We start from the raw sequence: 17,834 nt of genomic DNA on the forward strand, positions 1-17,834 counted from the left end.
TTGACTTGGCAAAGGAAATAGGACCGCAAAATAAATGTATGTAGGTATTTACTGTGATTCAGGCGAATCTTTTCCTTTGGGGCTTTTCAGCAGTTTTCTTTTTCTAGTTGAGATAAGCGTGTGAGATTTTCAACAATTTCTATCAAGTATACCTACCTGTGATGCCTGTCTATCTCATGTACCGATCAATCATGTCATGTTTGGTCCTTTAATGCTTTTGTATAGCTTTCCTTCTCGTCTCAATCCATCCTAAGGTTGTCTGGAAGAGATCGCTCTTAGCGATAAGACCGCCCATTATGTCACCTACTTTAACTACCTAGTTTAAGATCAAGAATGTAAAATTGGTGTACCTAATAAAGAATATCTATCTATCTATCTATCTTTATGAACCTTCCCCACTGGTAGCGCCATCTATATTTTTTATCATCAATAAAAAATAGTACTGCGTTTGACCACATTCAAACGAGCGATGCTACCCCCACCCCCGACTTCCCGCTCCTGTTCTTACGCACGCCTGGCGCGAGTGACGCGCTCGCGCTCCATTGCTAAACCGCTGAAAGTAAACGCATCGCCGAGAGAAAGTGCTCGTGCTTCTCCCGTGACGCATCCTCACCTCTGCTATAGGATAGCGAACTGCTTGTGATAATCCGCCCGCGGGTGTGAACGTGGCTATTGTGTTGTGAGATCGGGAAGACCGCCGCCTGCCGCCATCTTGAAACGCCCAACGCTGGAGAGCCAGGTACGCGTACGTTTTCCCTGATTGCATACACATCGCTCGTAACATTAGGTATACAGTCCACTTAAAATACTTACCTATTTTGTGTTTATTTCCAAACCACCCACCTTGCGTGAAAGAATAGTGGCTATAATCAAATGTGGATGTGGAAATCATCAAATCCCCTTCTGAGGTGGCTTAGCAGTGAGAAAGTGTCAGACTCTTATTTTGTTTTATTCCAGTACCAGTACCTACGTTTCTAGTCATGGTTGAATCTTCTATTTAATCAGGTCCATTCTACTGAAACGCGATGCCTAAAGATATCCTTTACTTGAATGTGCTGTTAATTCAGGTCTAGATTTATTCTAAACTCCAGACTAAGCATCAACTATCATTGCCCAAACGCTAGCATAAAGAAATTAAATTATTATTTCAATTAAAGTTCAATCACGCGAGTAATTGAATTTATTTCCATTGAACAAGAACAGTGGGCCTGTAAACTAGCTGTAAGGAAATTAATTCGAACTTAGTCTACCTTTGTGTAAGATCCAATCCCTTTTCTGTATTACTCATATTAAAGTTTGAGGGTCTCACAATGTACAGAAGGATCCTTTAATTTGCATTACGGTCCAAAAAGTTTAAACAGGATTGTTAACGAGTAGTGGATAAAATACAATAGGTGGTGCTGTAGCCAAACTTCAGTCCAATACTTTTTCAAATCTGTGGTAGGTTACGCTAATATGGGTTTTGGGTTATATTTTTAGTGAGTACTGTTAAACCAGAAAGTTGAAAAGCCTTCATAATAAGTTTTCACAATGACCACAATGTTGGATATTTCGTGAGGTTCAAAACTTTGCGCATTTGTTAATCCTCACAACACACTTCAACATTTTTCCTTAGTTTTATTTTACGTATACTTTGCTAGCTAGGCTTTACAATGATAAAAGATCAAACAACAGAAATAAATTGCTATTTCTATCGCTATTTCACTGTACGGAACCCTTTGAACAGACAAGGCAGTGTATGGTACTGACAAGCAACGCCTAAGGCATGAATCCCAAAATATTACCTGATCAAAACACCAATACCTGAACAAAAGGGTTTTATGTGGTTTAAACCCGTTCTCTCTCAATAAACTCTATGTAGGTAGGTAGCAACTAAAAAAGGCCGATGCTAATATATCAAATCCATTTACACACTACACACGAAATAATTCCCAAAAAAAAGTTATAGATAGTGTTGTACCCACTGTGTGAGCGTATCAGCGTACCTTACCAAAAGAAATCCTAAGTCTTAATAAGGATTATACAGTCTACCAATCTACCTTACACTTAGTCCAAGAAACCTTTGAGCATATTTTAATAGAACCTCAAATAAATAATGTAAGATCTTCATGAATATCTCAAGATAAAATTAGGCCCTGAAAAGCGAATTAGTAGGTAGCTATGTACTTAATTATTACTAAGCTTGGTTTTCGTTTCTACCCCAAATCGTGGTAAAGTTCTGCTTCGGTTAGAGGAAAAGGTTTTCTTACTGGAAACACAACAAAGTAAGTGTGAGTGTGGTTTGAGCATGGAAAACAAAATGACTAGCGGAGGTGCCATAGCGGAAAATCTCCTAAGAAAAAAGCGCGCCAAATGCGGGTGAGCGGGGGACGAGAATAGTTATTGTTTTCGCCCTTATACGCCTTCTTTGGACCCGAAAATTTATCGTAATACCAAAAATCGTTGACATATGTATGTCTCTAAGAACCCGAACGCCCCGTTAGTTCAATCGTTACTGATGGTTTTAGTACTACCCATCGTACGAATTTGACCAAGAAGAAGGCGCCTGACCTACCGCTGCATTATGGCATCTCCGCTCATCATCTTTCATTACTCAGTGGGTCTGAGTAATATAATTTCTGAGAGCGCGCCCTTTCAAAGTCAACAAGAAGTTTTCTATTCAGTTACCGTCATGAACCGTGTGCCAAATACACGCGATTCTCGGAAAATAATTACTGTGGGGTCGTGTAACACATTAGTAATGAGAACAATGAATGGAATAGGCCTCCGCTCGGTAAAGGTAATATTTTTGTGTAAAAATATTTATAACTTTGGTATTATTGAAAAATAGGAAAAAGTCGAACATCTCTTCCGTCAGTATATTTTGGCCATAGAGGTATCATCGTTAAAAAAGAATTCATTACCAAACTTCTGTGCAAATATTATGTTATCTAAAATTAACTTTAACATAAATACAGTAATAAAATTGCCAGGGTCGGTGAATGCTTCAAGTAAAACTTCAAGCTATTTGGTTATTTAATTTAACCTAATTCATAAAACCTAATACCTTAGTAACTGTCTCAGCTGTGAAATGCTGATTATACTTTCAAAAACTGTATATAATGTACCTACTGTATGTGTGTATCTCATCCTCGTTCAAACAAACCGCGTAAGAGCCTAACACTTTCAAACTTAATTATATTAGTGTCGTATAATAAACAAAACATCGAAACTTTGTTATTGTTTTATATTCCAATTTAAACTCCGTCTAGTCCAAAGACTATAAAACCACTTGACTGCGCATACAGTGCCCCGACGCTCGCCAAAAGTTAGTGATTTTGCGCGTACTATAAGGCTACGATCAGTACGATCCTTTAGTAGCGACCGTGAACTGACCAATAGTAGCCGCGGATTATGCCGCGTCCCCCCGCCCGCAGTGGTGAGTCGTGTTCTTAGAAGAAATTGGCGAGTGCGCTCTCTAGTGGTTATTTACTTTATGGTCTAGTCAGACCGGCGACGTTCCTCTAGTTTTGCCGCTTTGTTATATAATATAATCTACTATTATATTAGAAATGTTTTTCTTTTAAGTATATAGTTATTCAAAATTGTTGGAAGCTGGTTTGAGTATATTATTGTTTCGAAAAATGCATATTAGAGAACCAAGAGGAACCATGATAATTGGAATTGTAACATGATACTTAGCTACTAAATTACCTAAGCTAAATACGAAAGACAACGCCGATAATCAGACCTGAGTTTTCAGGAAATTCTTTAAGTCATCCTTACCGGTTTCACCTGCGTTCCTTGGGAACTACTGCCCGTCTAGGGATCAAATATAGCTATGTTACTCGGGAAGAGTGTAGCTTTCCAGCCAGTGGCGGATTTACCAATAGGCCAAGTAGGCCAGTGCCTAGAGCGGCAGATTTAGAGGGGCGGCAAAATTAGCAATTTTTTTACAGGTTTTTTTATAATTGAGTATATGAGTACACAATCCATATATAAATAGACGATTAATAAACGCAAAATTAATAAACTGTAATATACATATACTTAGGTACTTACGTGATCATGAATTTTAAAATATTCTAATAGCGTTTCAATAAAAATAAAATAAAAAATCCGCTCGCTTCGCTCGCGGTTTCGCGGCTTTTTTCATCATTCCTGGTTTGTTCTGCACTCTTTGAGTCCTCAATTTAACAAAAAGTTAAAGCACCGAAGTAGTAAAAACAACTGACGCGTGGAGGACTTTTGTGTCCAAAACTCGAAAAATTTCGCGCTCGCTGCGCTCTCAGCTTTTTCACTTTACACTGGTTTTTTTCAAACTTGTTTGAGTATTTTTGTGTTCCAAGACTCAAAAAATTTCGCGCTCGCTGCGCTCGCGCCTTTCACTTGACAGTGGCTATTTTCTGATTTCTTTAGGTATTATTGCGTCCCAAACATCAAAAATTTCGCGCTCGCTACGCTCGCGGCTTCTTCTCTTTACAGTGCTTTTTTTCCACTCTTGTTTGGGTAGATATTTTTGGGTACCAAAACTAAAAAAAAATTCGCGCTCGCTTCGCTCGCGACTTTTTCACTTTACAAAATTATTGAGTTTTGGAACAGAAAAGTATTTACATTTGTCGTTTTTCTTTTGGGGGGCTGCACAATAGGTAGTCCGCCCCGGGTGCCACCCGATGCTATGTCGCCACTGCATCATAGCACCCGAACGAATGAACCGATTTCAATTTAGTTTTTTTTTTAGTGTATGATGAAAATCGATTGAGCCGTTTAAAAGTTACAGAGGTTTTACGCTTCAAAGTCGCTGTCATACAAACTTGTTAACATTAAACTCTTCGGTACATACATAGAGGCTTGCAAAAATAATCTAGTAACTGACAGAAATATCATTAAGTTCACAATCATTAGAGGCGGCAAAAATTGAATGGCCTACTAGCGGCAAGTTTGTAAATCCGCCACTGTTTCCAGCAGTGAAGGGATTTTTCAAATCGATGAAAAAAGTTTCTTCTTTATTAAATTAGTATAGATATGATGACATTTTAGAGCTTTCCATAAATTCTCAAATGTATTGAGAAGTGTTTCCCCACAAGGTCTAGACGCAATAAATAAACAAGTAGGTAGTCATAAAGATAATTTCACACCAAACAGAGACAGCTACTGCATTTCTATTAGCAATATATTTCACCCATGATCTCACATCAATAAGCTTATTATATGGTATTCAGTGAGTGCTCTCCCGACGTACAGAGTGACTACGTGACGCGCATTCCGACGCTTATTATTATATTGCCTACTAACTACCTATAGTATTGCGAGTTTGTCTGCTTTGTGAGTCTGGAGTATGATTGTAGTTATTGAGTATTAAGTAATAAGTCTCAAAGAACTGGCTTTGATACTAGGTATTGCAGCGCTGGTAGACCACTTGGATATTTAGAAAGTATCTACATAGAAATAGAAAAGTTGCATTGCCTGACCTGAAGTCGAACCCACACAATCTTACTTGAGAGGTTGACTCTTTACTCACTAGGCCACCACACTTTTTTAACCATCAACAGCAAGAAAGTAGCATTATTAATTTTAATGCCAATGCACGTCTCGCTTCTCAAAATTCTATACTATATAGACAAAAATTACTCCAACATCGCTTATTACAACCAACATGTTGACTAAACAATAAAAATGTCTACCGAAATCATAAAGCTTTATCTAAAATATCCTCAGGTAGTCTGTGATGTTTACAAATTCGTCCCCGATCAAATTCATTGTTCAGGCTCACTGCTCAGGTATTTTTGTTTACCCACGCTCAACAAATATTATACCTAGGTATACCTATACCAGCCTCATTAAAATGCATGAGCCTTGTTATCATAACTCGGCGAGATTATCCGAATAAACAACTCAAAATTGTATTCGATGTCAAAGAAACGATAAATTATTTATCGTTCATTCGAAGATGTTTATTTTGATTTGCATTTGAATATTCAGTTATTGTAGAGAACCCATCTCTATGCTTCGTACGTTTAAATCGTTAAGAAAATATTTGGATTAAAAGATTAAATTACCTGGGTAATAATGTCTGGACACATTTTCACACACGGTCGGTTAGCCCCATAGTAAGTATTAACCCACCCAAAACAAAAATGTGAAAGACTGCCAAGTTCGATAATATGGGAATGCTTCGCCTATAAAAGAAGTGAGATCTGAATTAGTACCAAGTTCCATACACATACCTCAGTTAAAAATAGTTACTTTTTAATGATGTTACTTGGCAAGTTTTCCTACACCTTGTTATAAACCTACTAAACGCTATGAATCAAGTATTTAATATTCCATTAAAACTTGCCAAGTAACATCAATAAAAAGTAACTATTTTTAACTGAGGTATGTGTATGGAACTTGGTACTAATTCAGATCTCACTTCTTTTATAGGCGAAGCATTCCCATATTATCGAACTTGGCAGTCTTTCACATTTTTGTTTTGGGTGGGATTTCATTTATTTTTGTAAGGTTGTTTATTTTATTTTTTTCTTATATGAAGTTAGTTAAAGAAATGTCTCATTTATACTATCTTTCAGATTTTTTAATATGCACTATGTTTCTTACAAAGAAATGAACTATATTAACTAAATGGACTAGATTTACCAACTGACTGACATGACATGTTATCATATATTATGTTCGTGGATCAAAGTTTCGTTCGTTATTCGTTTTTCGTTCGTTATTCGTATTCGTTATTTTCGAAAGTGACTCACACTTGGCCGTTTTCAGATTTTTACTTTGACTAAATACAAACCTTTGTAACGAATTTCAGATCGGTACGACCATCCGAAGATGTATTATATAAATATAGATAAATTTAGTTCGTTTTAGTTCCTTAGGGGTATAAATTTACACCGGGTATAAAACACCTTCATTATTTTGAAACCGACTCACACTTGGCCATTTTCAGATTTTTCCCTTTACCTTGACATAAAGACCTACCTCCGTGCCAAATTTCAAGTCAATACGACCATTGGAAGTGGTCTAGGTTTTTGATGAGTGAGTCAGTCAGTCAGTCAGTCAGTCAGTGAGTGTATAGTAAAAATAGCGATTTTCTGACATCAATATCTCAAGACCTACAATAGGTATATTAATGAAATTTTGTATTTTAGATAAGTGAGGGGGTCTCAACAGATACTAGAAATTTGATTTGCGTAAATAAAATAGTTTTTGAGTTATAGGGGGGTCGAATTTGGCCCGAAATGGTTCGTGTAATATAACCCACGGCCGGTGTGTCGCTTTTTTTGCTCGAACTTGGCGGACACACTGCCGTGTGTCTAGATTAACTTGTGTTATGGGTGCTAACACAACTGATAAACTACATATAGCTACATATATACATATTGTAACACCCAGACCACGGCCAACAAACATGCTCATCACACACATGTCGACCGAACCGGGGATCGAACCCGGGACCTCAGGTTCGGCAGTCCGGCATGGTGACAAACCTGGGTAATGGTACCTAGATTTTTTTTTAATAAACGAAAACGCAAATATTTCAAGTATATAAGTACCTACCTAAACTACCCATTATAAAGTTAGGTACATATCGTTTATTTTAATTCATTGAATTTATTTGTCTGGCTTTTATTCTTAAGTGCTACGTGAATTACAAAAATGCTTATTAATTTTATGTATTCATTCCATTACATATTATTTTCAATTTACGTATTTTCATTATATTCTTTTATTCTCTCTCAAAAGCTAGATCCCAAAGGGTTTGGGCTGCACTTTCTTTTTCAAGAAACCACTGGGATCATAATAAAGTTAAAAGTAATTTACGAATAAAACAAGTAATCAATATCCGACAGTCTTTATTGTTATTTTAAGTAATTATCTTAATAACAATGTACAGCGTCTTATATAAACATTTTACATAGTTAAACATTTAGGATAAGAAATAACTAAGGCGTATAGTACCTATTACAAATCACAAGAACAATAATCTCCTACATTTTAACATGAATCGGTGAGTTATTGAGATAAGAAGCCTCTTCAAATAATAATTTAACTTATACAGTATGCGAATTTAATTGGAGTAGATAATAATAATGAATTTCACTTGAAATGGAAATGAAGGCTACTGGTGAAACGTTTTGATGAAAGCCACTGAAAGCAAGCGCACATTGTCGACATCCAACGATATTTGTGTAAAAGTTTTACTTTAATATTAGGAAAAACTAAGTAAGTCACGATTTAAGTCCGCAAATCAATTATTTGGATACGAAATTTATCAAAAACTAACATAGTTGAAAAAGCTATAAAAAAGGTAAATCGCACCATTTAACTATAATGATAGCCAAACCATAACCAGCCATGTAAGTACTTGACAGTCATTGGTGAAACCGGCAATTTGGCCGCCCATTAGTCAAATTGAAAAATGAAAATGATTCAGTAATCGTTATAGTTCAATGGTGCAACCCACCATAAACGTCAATTAATTATTTTGCGTGAAAAAAAGGATGTAAATTATATTGTCCCTATATAATTTTCTTTGGAAGACTTACTCTTTCGCAAATATAACGTAGAAAGTCTAACAATGTGCTGCAATAAGTTTGAACGATAGTGTAATATAAGTGCGGACGGTCCGAGCGAAATGACATCGTTTACGAAGGCCCTAAGTGAAACCCATTGTATTCCCATCAACCCACGTACTATGTCGTTAATGGGGAACTAGCACCAATATCCTACTACCCTTTTGTAATATGGACCTATTTGCAAAGATATACTGTTTTAGGATGGAGTTTAATTTGGGAGTCTTCACCGGTTTTGACTATTGAGAACGAAACGGGTTACCCAAATTAGAATTATTTTCTTATTCAATGGGAACTTAAGTAATAAAATGACGTTTGAGTATAAATTCGTCGAAGTGAAATCACTGGTAATTTAAAAATTCATTTTTATAACATTTTATTACGAGAGTGTTACATTCCCTCATATTCATTACATTAAAGCCCGATCAAAAAATGGCCCACATCTATGACGGAAACTTTTCACTTAACCCAGTTATTCCCTAATGAAATCTTCATTGGCACGAATCGATAGACAATACAGCAAGGCTGTCTACTGCCAAACAAAGGGCTACGTCATAAAACATTAGAGTAGCATCAGACTTGCTGACCTTCAGAACCTATCCATCATGCGACACTTATAGCTAATGTTATGTGGAAATGTTTCAAGTGCCCGCGTAGGCGGGTTATAAGCAATGATTTTGATAGATATTGTAAGAGCTTTTTTGAATATAGCTTTGGGTTTGACTGTTCACATTTTTGTTAGATACAAAGTGATGTTCTAAAATAAATCCATTTAGGGTGCTAGATTGTAAAAAACATTTTTAATAAGCCCTATTTTTTTAATTCCACTAGAAATATTGATAGTTTGTAATTTAAATGAATTTTCTCAAAAGATAGCAACACATAGTTATAACAAAAATAAAAAAATCGTATACCTACCCTACGCGCTCAGTGAGACCAATTGATATAGCCAGTTTCGCATTTCATTCATGAACCAGAAAAAAATGATTTTTAATAATATTCTCATACAAAATTAATAGGAAAACAAGCTCAAAACACACTTCATAAACTTATATTAAGCTTTGTTTACACTTTTATTAGAGCCATTTATAAAAAATAATCCGCTTAGCCAAAGTATTCATATTTTTGTATTTGCTGGTCCTAATGAAAGTGTAAACTAGCCTCATTTATAACTTACATAATAAAATACAAAAGTATAAAAATTCACATACAAATAACCCACACTTTTCTCTATATATGACTCAACATGAGCCGTTCAAAATGTCGAAATTCATTCAACAACTTTTACATATGTATTTACGTACAATTTTCTACATAAAATATAATAATAATTATATTATGTAAATAACCATCTATTTCAATATTGTAAATATGTATCTGTATTTTTTTTAATATATATTTATTGTATGTGAAGGCACCTCTCTTTGTACTGCTTAATATAAAATATATTTCTTAATTTTAATAACTACATTTTTATTTACATGTTTAATATTAAAATACGTTACTTATTTACATGGCACATACTTTTTGAAACAAACTCATTTTAAATTAAAAACTAAAATACACAGGGATTAGGTTATTTTTACATGTTTTAGTAGAATGGCACTGGATTCGTTCTCTACGACTAATCACAATACTTATTTATTAAAAACTAATATTTTACAAAAGAAAACTAAGACAGACATTGTTGATATGACGTGTTTTACTGCCAACTAAGCATTTAGATTTTTGAGTTGTTTAAAATCACGCCATTGATCGCAAATAATTATATTTTGCGACATTATGTTGGTCCCGTAGCAAATTTTGTTTTTTTAAAAATTACCACCTGGCATCTTTCACTTTTTACCCAACTTCATCCACAGTTTATTGTATAAAAAAGAAAATAGAAAATTTAATAAAATATAGAAACAATAATAGTTAACATAGGCATAATATTACAAAAATTGGAATATAAATCATTTTGGCAACATTATTTCACCAACTGAAATGGAAATAGATGTTACATAGATTATAAATAGCACATTCTTTCATTACTTTTCAATGAATTTACATATCGATAGTACAAACATACACCAGGCATATTTAAATTTCATTTGCGTCATACACATACCTTTTTCATAGTACAAAATAATTTGGAGGGATATTCTTGACAGTACGGAAACATAATTATTCCAATGCAGAAATAAATAATACTATCTAGAGTACCTAAGTTATATCTTCTAACATTGCAACAATGATGTACACAGGAATAAATTGTAGACCAACTAGGGAAATCATTCAACTTTTCTTTAGAGATTCCATACTAACTGCAAGGAACTATTTGTAAGGCAAAATGTTACATAGTTACGTACATATGTACTTTGTCAAGGCAAGGTTTACGTCACAGTGGTATGTATAAATATTGTCATTATTACATATAAAAATACGTATATATTTGAGGCCCCAGTACACCGTCAAATTAAAAGTAAGTACCAACTTTTTCTCTTTGTAACTTGTACGTGAAAATTAGTAATAAACTGTGGTTTTGAGAAAACTAACTTTTATGTTGACAGTGAACTTGGACCTTACTTTAATAAATGCACAAAAAATATTAACCTTGAATCATTCATACTGCGACATTGTCAAAATAAAAACAGAAAAATAAACAGTAACAACACTGTTTCGTCTATCTAAATAGAATCCATCTCTTACTATCACAGGCTTTACACGTTATCGACCTTAACTTCATTACTATAAAGTCCACTTTTCTTTGTCACTTTGTCTCTGAACTTCTCCTATATAAAGTCTGTACTTTTGTGCCGAAGATAAGACGATCATCAAAGTTGTCATTTGTTTATAAAAACTACCACATTATAATTATGGTCGGACCGTTTTCTGGTACAGTTAACAGTTGCTGTCATTCAGTACAAAAAATGGTATCATCCCCAAGAATTTTGGAGTGGGATTAAGGATGGTCCTATATGTATACCTTGCAAACTGACAGCTGTCAACTGCTCAAAAGACACGGTGGCACTGTAGAACAGTTTCTTAATTTTGTAGAAAACTAGGTAAGACATACCTTCAAAATTCTTCAATAAAACTTATCTTCCTCGATATCCAGATTATTCTTATTATTCGGCTGGTTAGAATGTCTTCGCAATGTTCCTAGTGAGTCGTACTCATTGGCTATGGCCTTAGGGTATAGCTTGGGGGTAGTCGTCGCGTTATTATGGTTATTCGCGTTGGAAATGTTGTTGCTTTTGGAGAGAAGGATCCCACTGGTACCGCCGATGCCAGTGAAGGATGGCTGGCGTTTCGCTTTGCGTGGCTGTCGAAATGTTAAAAATATATAAATGAAACGATTTGAACTACACATTGCAGGTAAAAAGACGTCTTCAGTTGAAAATATTTTATCCTAAAACTTCAAATACTTTGTGGCTATTAAATAGCCTCAAAAATACAGTACTTTTTTTAAATAAGTATGAATAGTCCTTTATCAAACTTTTTAACCGACTTCATAAAAAGGCGGAAGTTCTCCATTCAAATGATTGTATATTTTTTTATATTTATTCGCACATATTTAATGTTAAAGAACTTGGACCATTCAAAAATTGGGTAAGTATGTAGGTACATTGTTTTGACGGGTAAAAAGCACTATGAAAAAAAAACAAAATATAGCTACATAGTTAGTATGTACTTACAACTTCTTTTAAAGGGACAGTGACGTAGCTATTCTGTTTAGCTGTGATATAGTGCGGGCTGGATGGCACTCTGTTCTGTTTGTTCCACGGCATGCGGGTCCCTCGGCGCTGGCAGAATATTACACCAGCAAGACAGACTAGACAACCTGGTGACAAAAAAATCGGTCAAAATTCAGAAAAAAAACTAGAACAGAAATATCTAGTAAACTAAAATCACATGTAAAATATCTATACTCCATTTGAATAGACTGGGGTTAAACACTTAGGTATTTTATATAAATACATATCAAACAAATAAATTGCTGCTTAGAATAAATATTTAAATTAATATTTAGCAGCATATTTCATTTTAAAAAATCACATCACGTTTGTTTATCTTCAGATAAGTGCCTTTTCAAATGTAGTAAAGAAAACTTACATACATATTTATCAAAGCAAAAACTATCCAAGTGTATAAAAATCTGTCGAATCTTTGAAAAAAAAAATGTGGTCAAGTTGTGCCTTAACCAGTATTTATGTGTTCCATCCTTGTCAAGGGGAGTGCTAACCGTCTCTCCTTTCAATAGACACGAGAGAAATTTTCAAATTTCAACTTTTGAACAAACTTACAAGAAAATGTCATTTGCGCGATGTAGCATTTTATACTATAACTCAACAAATTTCATTTAAATTATAATAAAGTTTACACAGTAATAACAAGAAACAATATGCCTACCAATTCAAAAAACTAACTTGCTAAATATCCAAAAATTAAACCACAAAAACCGCAAAACTAAATTAGAAATTCATATCATTGCTTACAACGCCATCTAGTTTCGCTACACCGTACTATATAAAACAACGCCATCTATAATCAGACAAAGGAACTACGAAGTGAGTTAAGAACTTACCCATGACAAAGGCAGCGACCACACAGCCTATGATGCTACCTAGGCTGAGAGTTTCATTTCCAGCCATAGTTACGAAGGATGCCATTTCCACATTTTGACTGTAAGCCGGCATCGCGTACAGTTCTGTTGAAGAAGATAATGTTGAAATTGTTTAAATAATCGCAAACGTCATGAACCTATGTAACACATAATTCATCATAAATACCATATTGCACTTTCAATTATATGATGTGTTATTAACCATATAAATATCGATACGAGACAATTTGATCAAAAATGATATGATGATCAATCACAATCAAACAGTCTTAGTTCAATATGCAGTGCACATCATTTCAGCCATCTTGATGAACTACTTGAACTGGTTCACTAAACTACAAAATATTTTTTTAAATTCTCCATTAACTTTATATGTGACCATAAACTATACACTACACAGTGTTCTCGTATTTTTTTTTTAATTCACGATTAACATTACTTTTGAACATTACATAAACATATGTTATAATATTTTCCAGAATTCCCTCACCATTATCGAGATCCTGTTGGTCTCCGCCGCAGCGGGCGACCTGTAGTTGTGCTCCCAGACAGGCCCCGGAGAGGCAGGCTCGCTTGCGCACTCGTTCGCCGCCCGCGCACGGGCTCCATGCGCCCCACTCACCCCACCCTGCTTCCGAGTCTGAAAGAAGAGTTGTGGTTAGTCCTGAATGTTTTTTTTTATCTTACAGTCATACATAAGCACGACAAAGTACCTACTAAATTATTTATTTTGCACTGTACTCTATACTCTTACTATTTTTAAGTATAACATAAATGTAAGACTTTGATTACATTTATATAATCAAAGATGTAAGATAAAAAGTAAAATAATCACACAACTTTATTTTTACCCGTAAATGATTCAATTTACAGTATATTTACTTTATTAATTTTAATTTACAGTGTAAAATATACCATTTAGGTATAGGTTACGGTTACTTAATAAAAGTTAGGTACGATTTCAACAAAGATAAATAAATGAGGGTTTTCGATACTTTTTCTGCCGCCAGGCGGCGCTTCGTATGCGTCAGGTCCAAACAGCTGTCAAATAGTATGGAATTGTAGGGTCCGAACTTATTGTTTATTGAAATCCTGTTATATTGGAAGTGTTATTGATTTTATTATGGACTACGGTCAGAATAAGGTTTCCGAACTAAAAATTGAGCTAAGAGAGAGGGTGCAAAAGTCACTGGTACTAAGGAAAAGCTTGTTAACACAATATGATTTAGTTTTTTTTATTTACTCAACCTCAATAGTAAAACAATAATGCAGTGCTTTAATTATAAAATAAAAAAAAAACACTAAAATCGTTCACTATTCATAGTAAAGATAAGCACTTTGACAGTTACCTGGACCTGACGACTCGGTGCTGCCACCTCGTGGACGCCATTTTAGAAAACCCTCATTGCCCGTCATTTTACACTTAACATTCGGAAACCAACCCGAATTTACCATGTAGGTGTGTAGGGCGTCGTGTAAGGAGTAGGTACTATTATTAACTACAGAAACTCCTTACCAGCACAATTATTAACACAGACGCGTCGCTCTAACGCGGCGCCGGCGTCAGCGCAGCCCTCCGGCGACACGCACAGGCGCGTGCGAGTGCGGTGCCCGGCCGCCGACAATGTGCCGTCACTGCACGAGCCGCTGCACTCGCTCCACTCGCTCCAGCATGACCATTCACCTGAGGACAAATTAAATAGTGAGTACAATGTATGTAATAGTCATCTGCTAGATTTTACCAAAAGCCAAATTTTGCAGATTTTTCTGGCTTGGACTCGACAAACAAATGACAGCAGAGACCCACAACGGATATCACAAAATGGTCACCTATCCATGGAACGACCGCGCTAAGCGTTGCTTAATCTTAAGCCCGCTCTATACTACGCACGTGGACCGAGCGCGATGGCCGCGAAAGGGCGGGAACGCCAAGTGTGGAGCCGTTTCGCTAAAGAATACTTCGAAACGCATTTGGCGGCCATCGCGCGCGATCCGTGAGTTAAGTGTAGAGCGTTATGGTCGATCCGCGCGGTTTTGACTTAGCTGCGAGCTCTTCACAATATATGAATAGTACGGTACGTAATAGTTTAGTAGGTCTATGATTTGGACGATGTTTTGGTGACTGTATTTTTGGAAAGTTGATGGGCCCCGGGCCTGGACGAGGAGCTAAGCTCGCCTCGTATTCGGTACGGTAGACTCACCAGTACAAGCATGCGTGTTACAGGCCCGCAGCATCTCGCTGGGCCCCCGGCACGGGTGCCGCACGCAGCGCCGCCGCCGCGCCTGCTGCCCGCCTCGTGCTACACACTCACCAGTACAAGCATGCGTGTTACAGGCCCGCAGCATCTCGCTGGGCCCCCGGCACGGGTGCCGCACGCAGCGCCGCCGCCGCGCCTGCTGCCCGCCTCGTGCTACACTCACCAGTACAAGCATGCGTGTTACAGGCCCGCAGCATCTCGCTGGGCCCCCGGCACGGGTGCCGCACGCAGCGCCGCCGCCGCGCCTGCTGCCCGCCTCGTGCTACACACTCACCAGTACAAGCATGCGTGTTACAGGCCCGCAGCATCTCGCTGGGCCCCCGGCACGGGTGCCGCACGCAGCGCCGCCGCCGCGCCTGCTGCCCCGCCCCGCACGGCGCCGAGCACGGCTGCCACGGGCCCCACGCCTCCCAGCCGGCTTCGTCTTCGGGGGCCCGCTCGCTGCTGCAGCGGCCCCGGGCTGTACAGTAGCGCTCGTCCTCGCGTACTAATGATAACTAGATACAAAAAACATAAGCATTTTATTCGACATATTCAAAACAATATTCAGCGCGGTTTCACTACGGTTACTTGACATTTAAACAATAAAAAATACATATTGGTTATTATTGAAAAGTACAAAAACTGCAAGTCATAGTGGCTACATACCTTCAACTGCTCAGGTGATGGAGCCCTGCATTGAAACTTGAATCTCTTTTCAGTATAGCTGCCATCTGATCCATTTCCTACACAAAATATAAAATTTTATTAAATATCCTGCATTAGGACTTATTTATGGAAAGGTATTTTACATTTACATACTAAAAATAAATAATGACTTATCCTTCAAAACATTACATACCAGGTATTTGTACCCAAGGAGTCCACGCCGTAGCTTTCCGGACCTCACAGGGAGCCATATCACAAGGTGTCTTCTCAACACTTGACCCCTCACACTCGGCACCCCCGTTCTTAGGCGAGGGGTTGTTGCACTCACGCCGCCGTTCCTTCCAGCCGCCCGAGGGGCCGCAGCCAGGCCCACCGGCACTGGTGCATGGAGACCACGCGCCCCAGTCTGACCAGCCTCCGTCGACTGCCGCAAGAGTTGGGTCTGGGGAAAATAACATTTGATAAAAATTGCAGATAAAAATATACAAAATGTTCCATGTCAGAACCGATCCTGCAACATGTACATAGCACAGTCAATTTGTGCTGCAACTGGGAAATAATTCTAAAATTCAGATTTTTTATTCATATCATCCTATTTGGTTGACATAAACACCATCTTCAACTTTACAAATATATGTACATCCTTCACATTTCGAAATTATATAGCTTGAAAATTATAAAGAACTTTTTCAAACTATTTATATGGTGAAATTAATTAAAATAAATGACTGCTCTAAATAATACTAACCGGGGCAAGGCGGCAAATTACAGTAGACATCATCAATATCCAGCCCCACACACACTCGGCCCCCGAACTTGGGCTCGGGGGCGGAACACGTGCGGCGACGGGACTTGATGGCGATGCCGCACGATGCTGAGCACTTCGACCAGCCCGACCAACTTGACCAACCGCCGTGGACTGTGCAGTTCGTTACTGATATACTGGCGCCTGGGGAAGAAAGTTGGGTTAAAGGTTGACATTATTTATTTTGGTGTTAAGTGGTTTATATAAAATATGTATTAGTATATGATTTAATGTAATAATATATGTATTTTCAAAATTTAATGTAATAATATATGCTTTTACTAACAGATTTTATTTATTTTTAGGACCTCATTTATATAACAAACTTAATAGGTTGCTAAAGGTATATAGTGTAAGCTTAAATAGGTGTAATATAATGGTGACAGAGTATTTACAGTCTCTAAATTACTCAGATACGGAAAAATTGCTAGAAGTATTACAATAAACTGTTTAGCTTGGTAATTATATAATAGGTAGAGGTAATGTAATAATTTAGGACAGCTTGTCCTGTTTTTAGTCTATTTTAAACTTATATCATAGAATTATAATTAAATTATCCATAAATATTATTTTGCTCCTATGATAACCCGAAACACAGGTTTAAAATAATCTTAGTTCGGGTGGTCCATATAGGTATTAGATTTAGACCGTCTTTCTTGTATTTATTATGTATTAGTCTAGATTAAGTGAACTCCTATGATTATTTTATTTTTTAAGATTTATTTACTGCCATTACAATGAGCTATTTGTATTTGTACATGTTGAACTATGTGTTTTTAATTTTATTTATTTATTTATTTATTATTTTCTATGGCCTGATTTAAATAAATAAAAAATTGCGGTGTTTGGTATCTTGACTGGTTCAGTACGGGTAATGTAGCCTAGTATGTAAAGTTATAGAATCTTAGCAATGCAAGTCAGTGCTGGATTAACCACATAGCAATAAATACATTTTGTGAATT

The 17,834-nt window shown here is 36.7% G+C and overlaps 2 protein-coding genes and 1 non-coding gene across 4 annotated transcripts in view; all 3 read right to left on the minus strand.

Annotated features, from left to right (window-relative positions):
* The window catches only part of LOC110377229 (annexin B9), a 367,919-nt gene that overhangs the window by 322,971 nt on the left and 27,114 nt on the right, over positions 1 to 17,834 (minus strand). The gene's annotated exons all lie outside the window — the stretch shown is intronic.
* Sema5c (Semaphorin 5c) overlaps positions 11,597 to 17,834 on the minus strand; it is a 38,010-nt gene continuing 31,772 nt past the window's right edge. Inside the window, exons 12-20 of the mRNA XM_021335987.3 lie at positions 16,816 to 17,016; positions 16,261 to 16,509; positions 16,068 to 16,144; positions 15,694 to 15,916; positions 14,678 to 14,845; positions 13,652 to 13,801; positions 13,123 to 13,245; positions 12,233 to 12,378; positions 11,597 to 11,859 (exon numbers count right to left, since the gene is read on the minus strand). Of these exons, the coding sequence (XP_021191662.3) occupies positions 11,623 to 11,859; positions 12,233 to 12,378; positions 13,123 to 13,245; positions 13,652 to 13,801; positions 14,678 to 14,845; positions 15,694 to 15,916; positions 16,068 to 16,144; positions 16,261 to 16,509; positions 16,816 to 17,016 (1,574 nt within the window). The 3' untranslated portion in view covers positions 11,597 to 11,622. The remainder of the gene's footprint in view (positions 11,860 to 12,232; positions 12,379 to 13,122; positions 13,246 to 13,651; positions 13,802 to 14,677; positions 14,846 to 15,693; positions 15,917 to 16,067; positions 16,145 to 16,260; positions 16,510 to 16,815; positions 17,017 to 17,834) is intronic.
* On the minus strand, positions 12,710 to 12,802 carry LOC126054071 (U6atac minor spliceosomal RNA). Its single transcript, XR_007510675.1, has one exon. It is a non-coding gene; the product is annotated as a U6atac minor spliceosomal RNA (small nuclear RNA).

The sequence above is a fragment of the Helicoverpa armigera genome, chromosome 23 (genome assembly GCF_030705265.1).
Source record: "Helicoverpa armigera isolate CAAS_96S chromosome 23, ASM3070526v1, whole genome shotgun sequence".
In the NCBI taxonomy this organism is placed as follows: Eukaryota; Metazoa; Arthropoda; class Insecta; order Lepidoptera; family Noctuidae; genus Helicoverpa; species Helicoverpa armigera.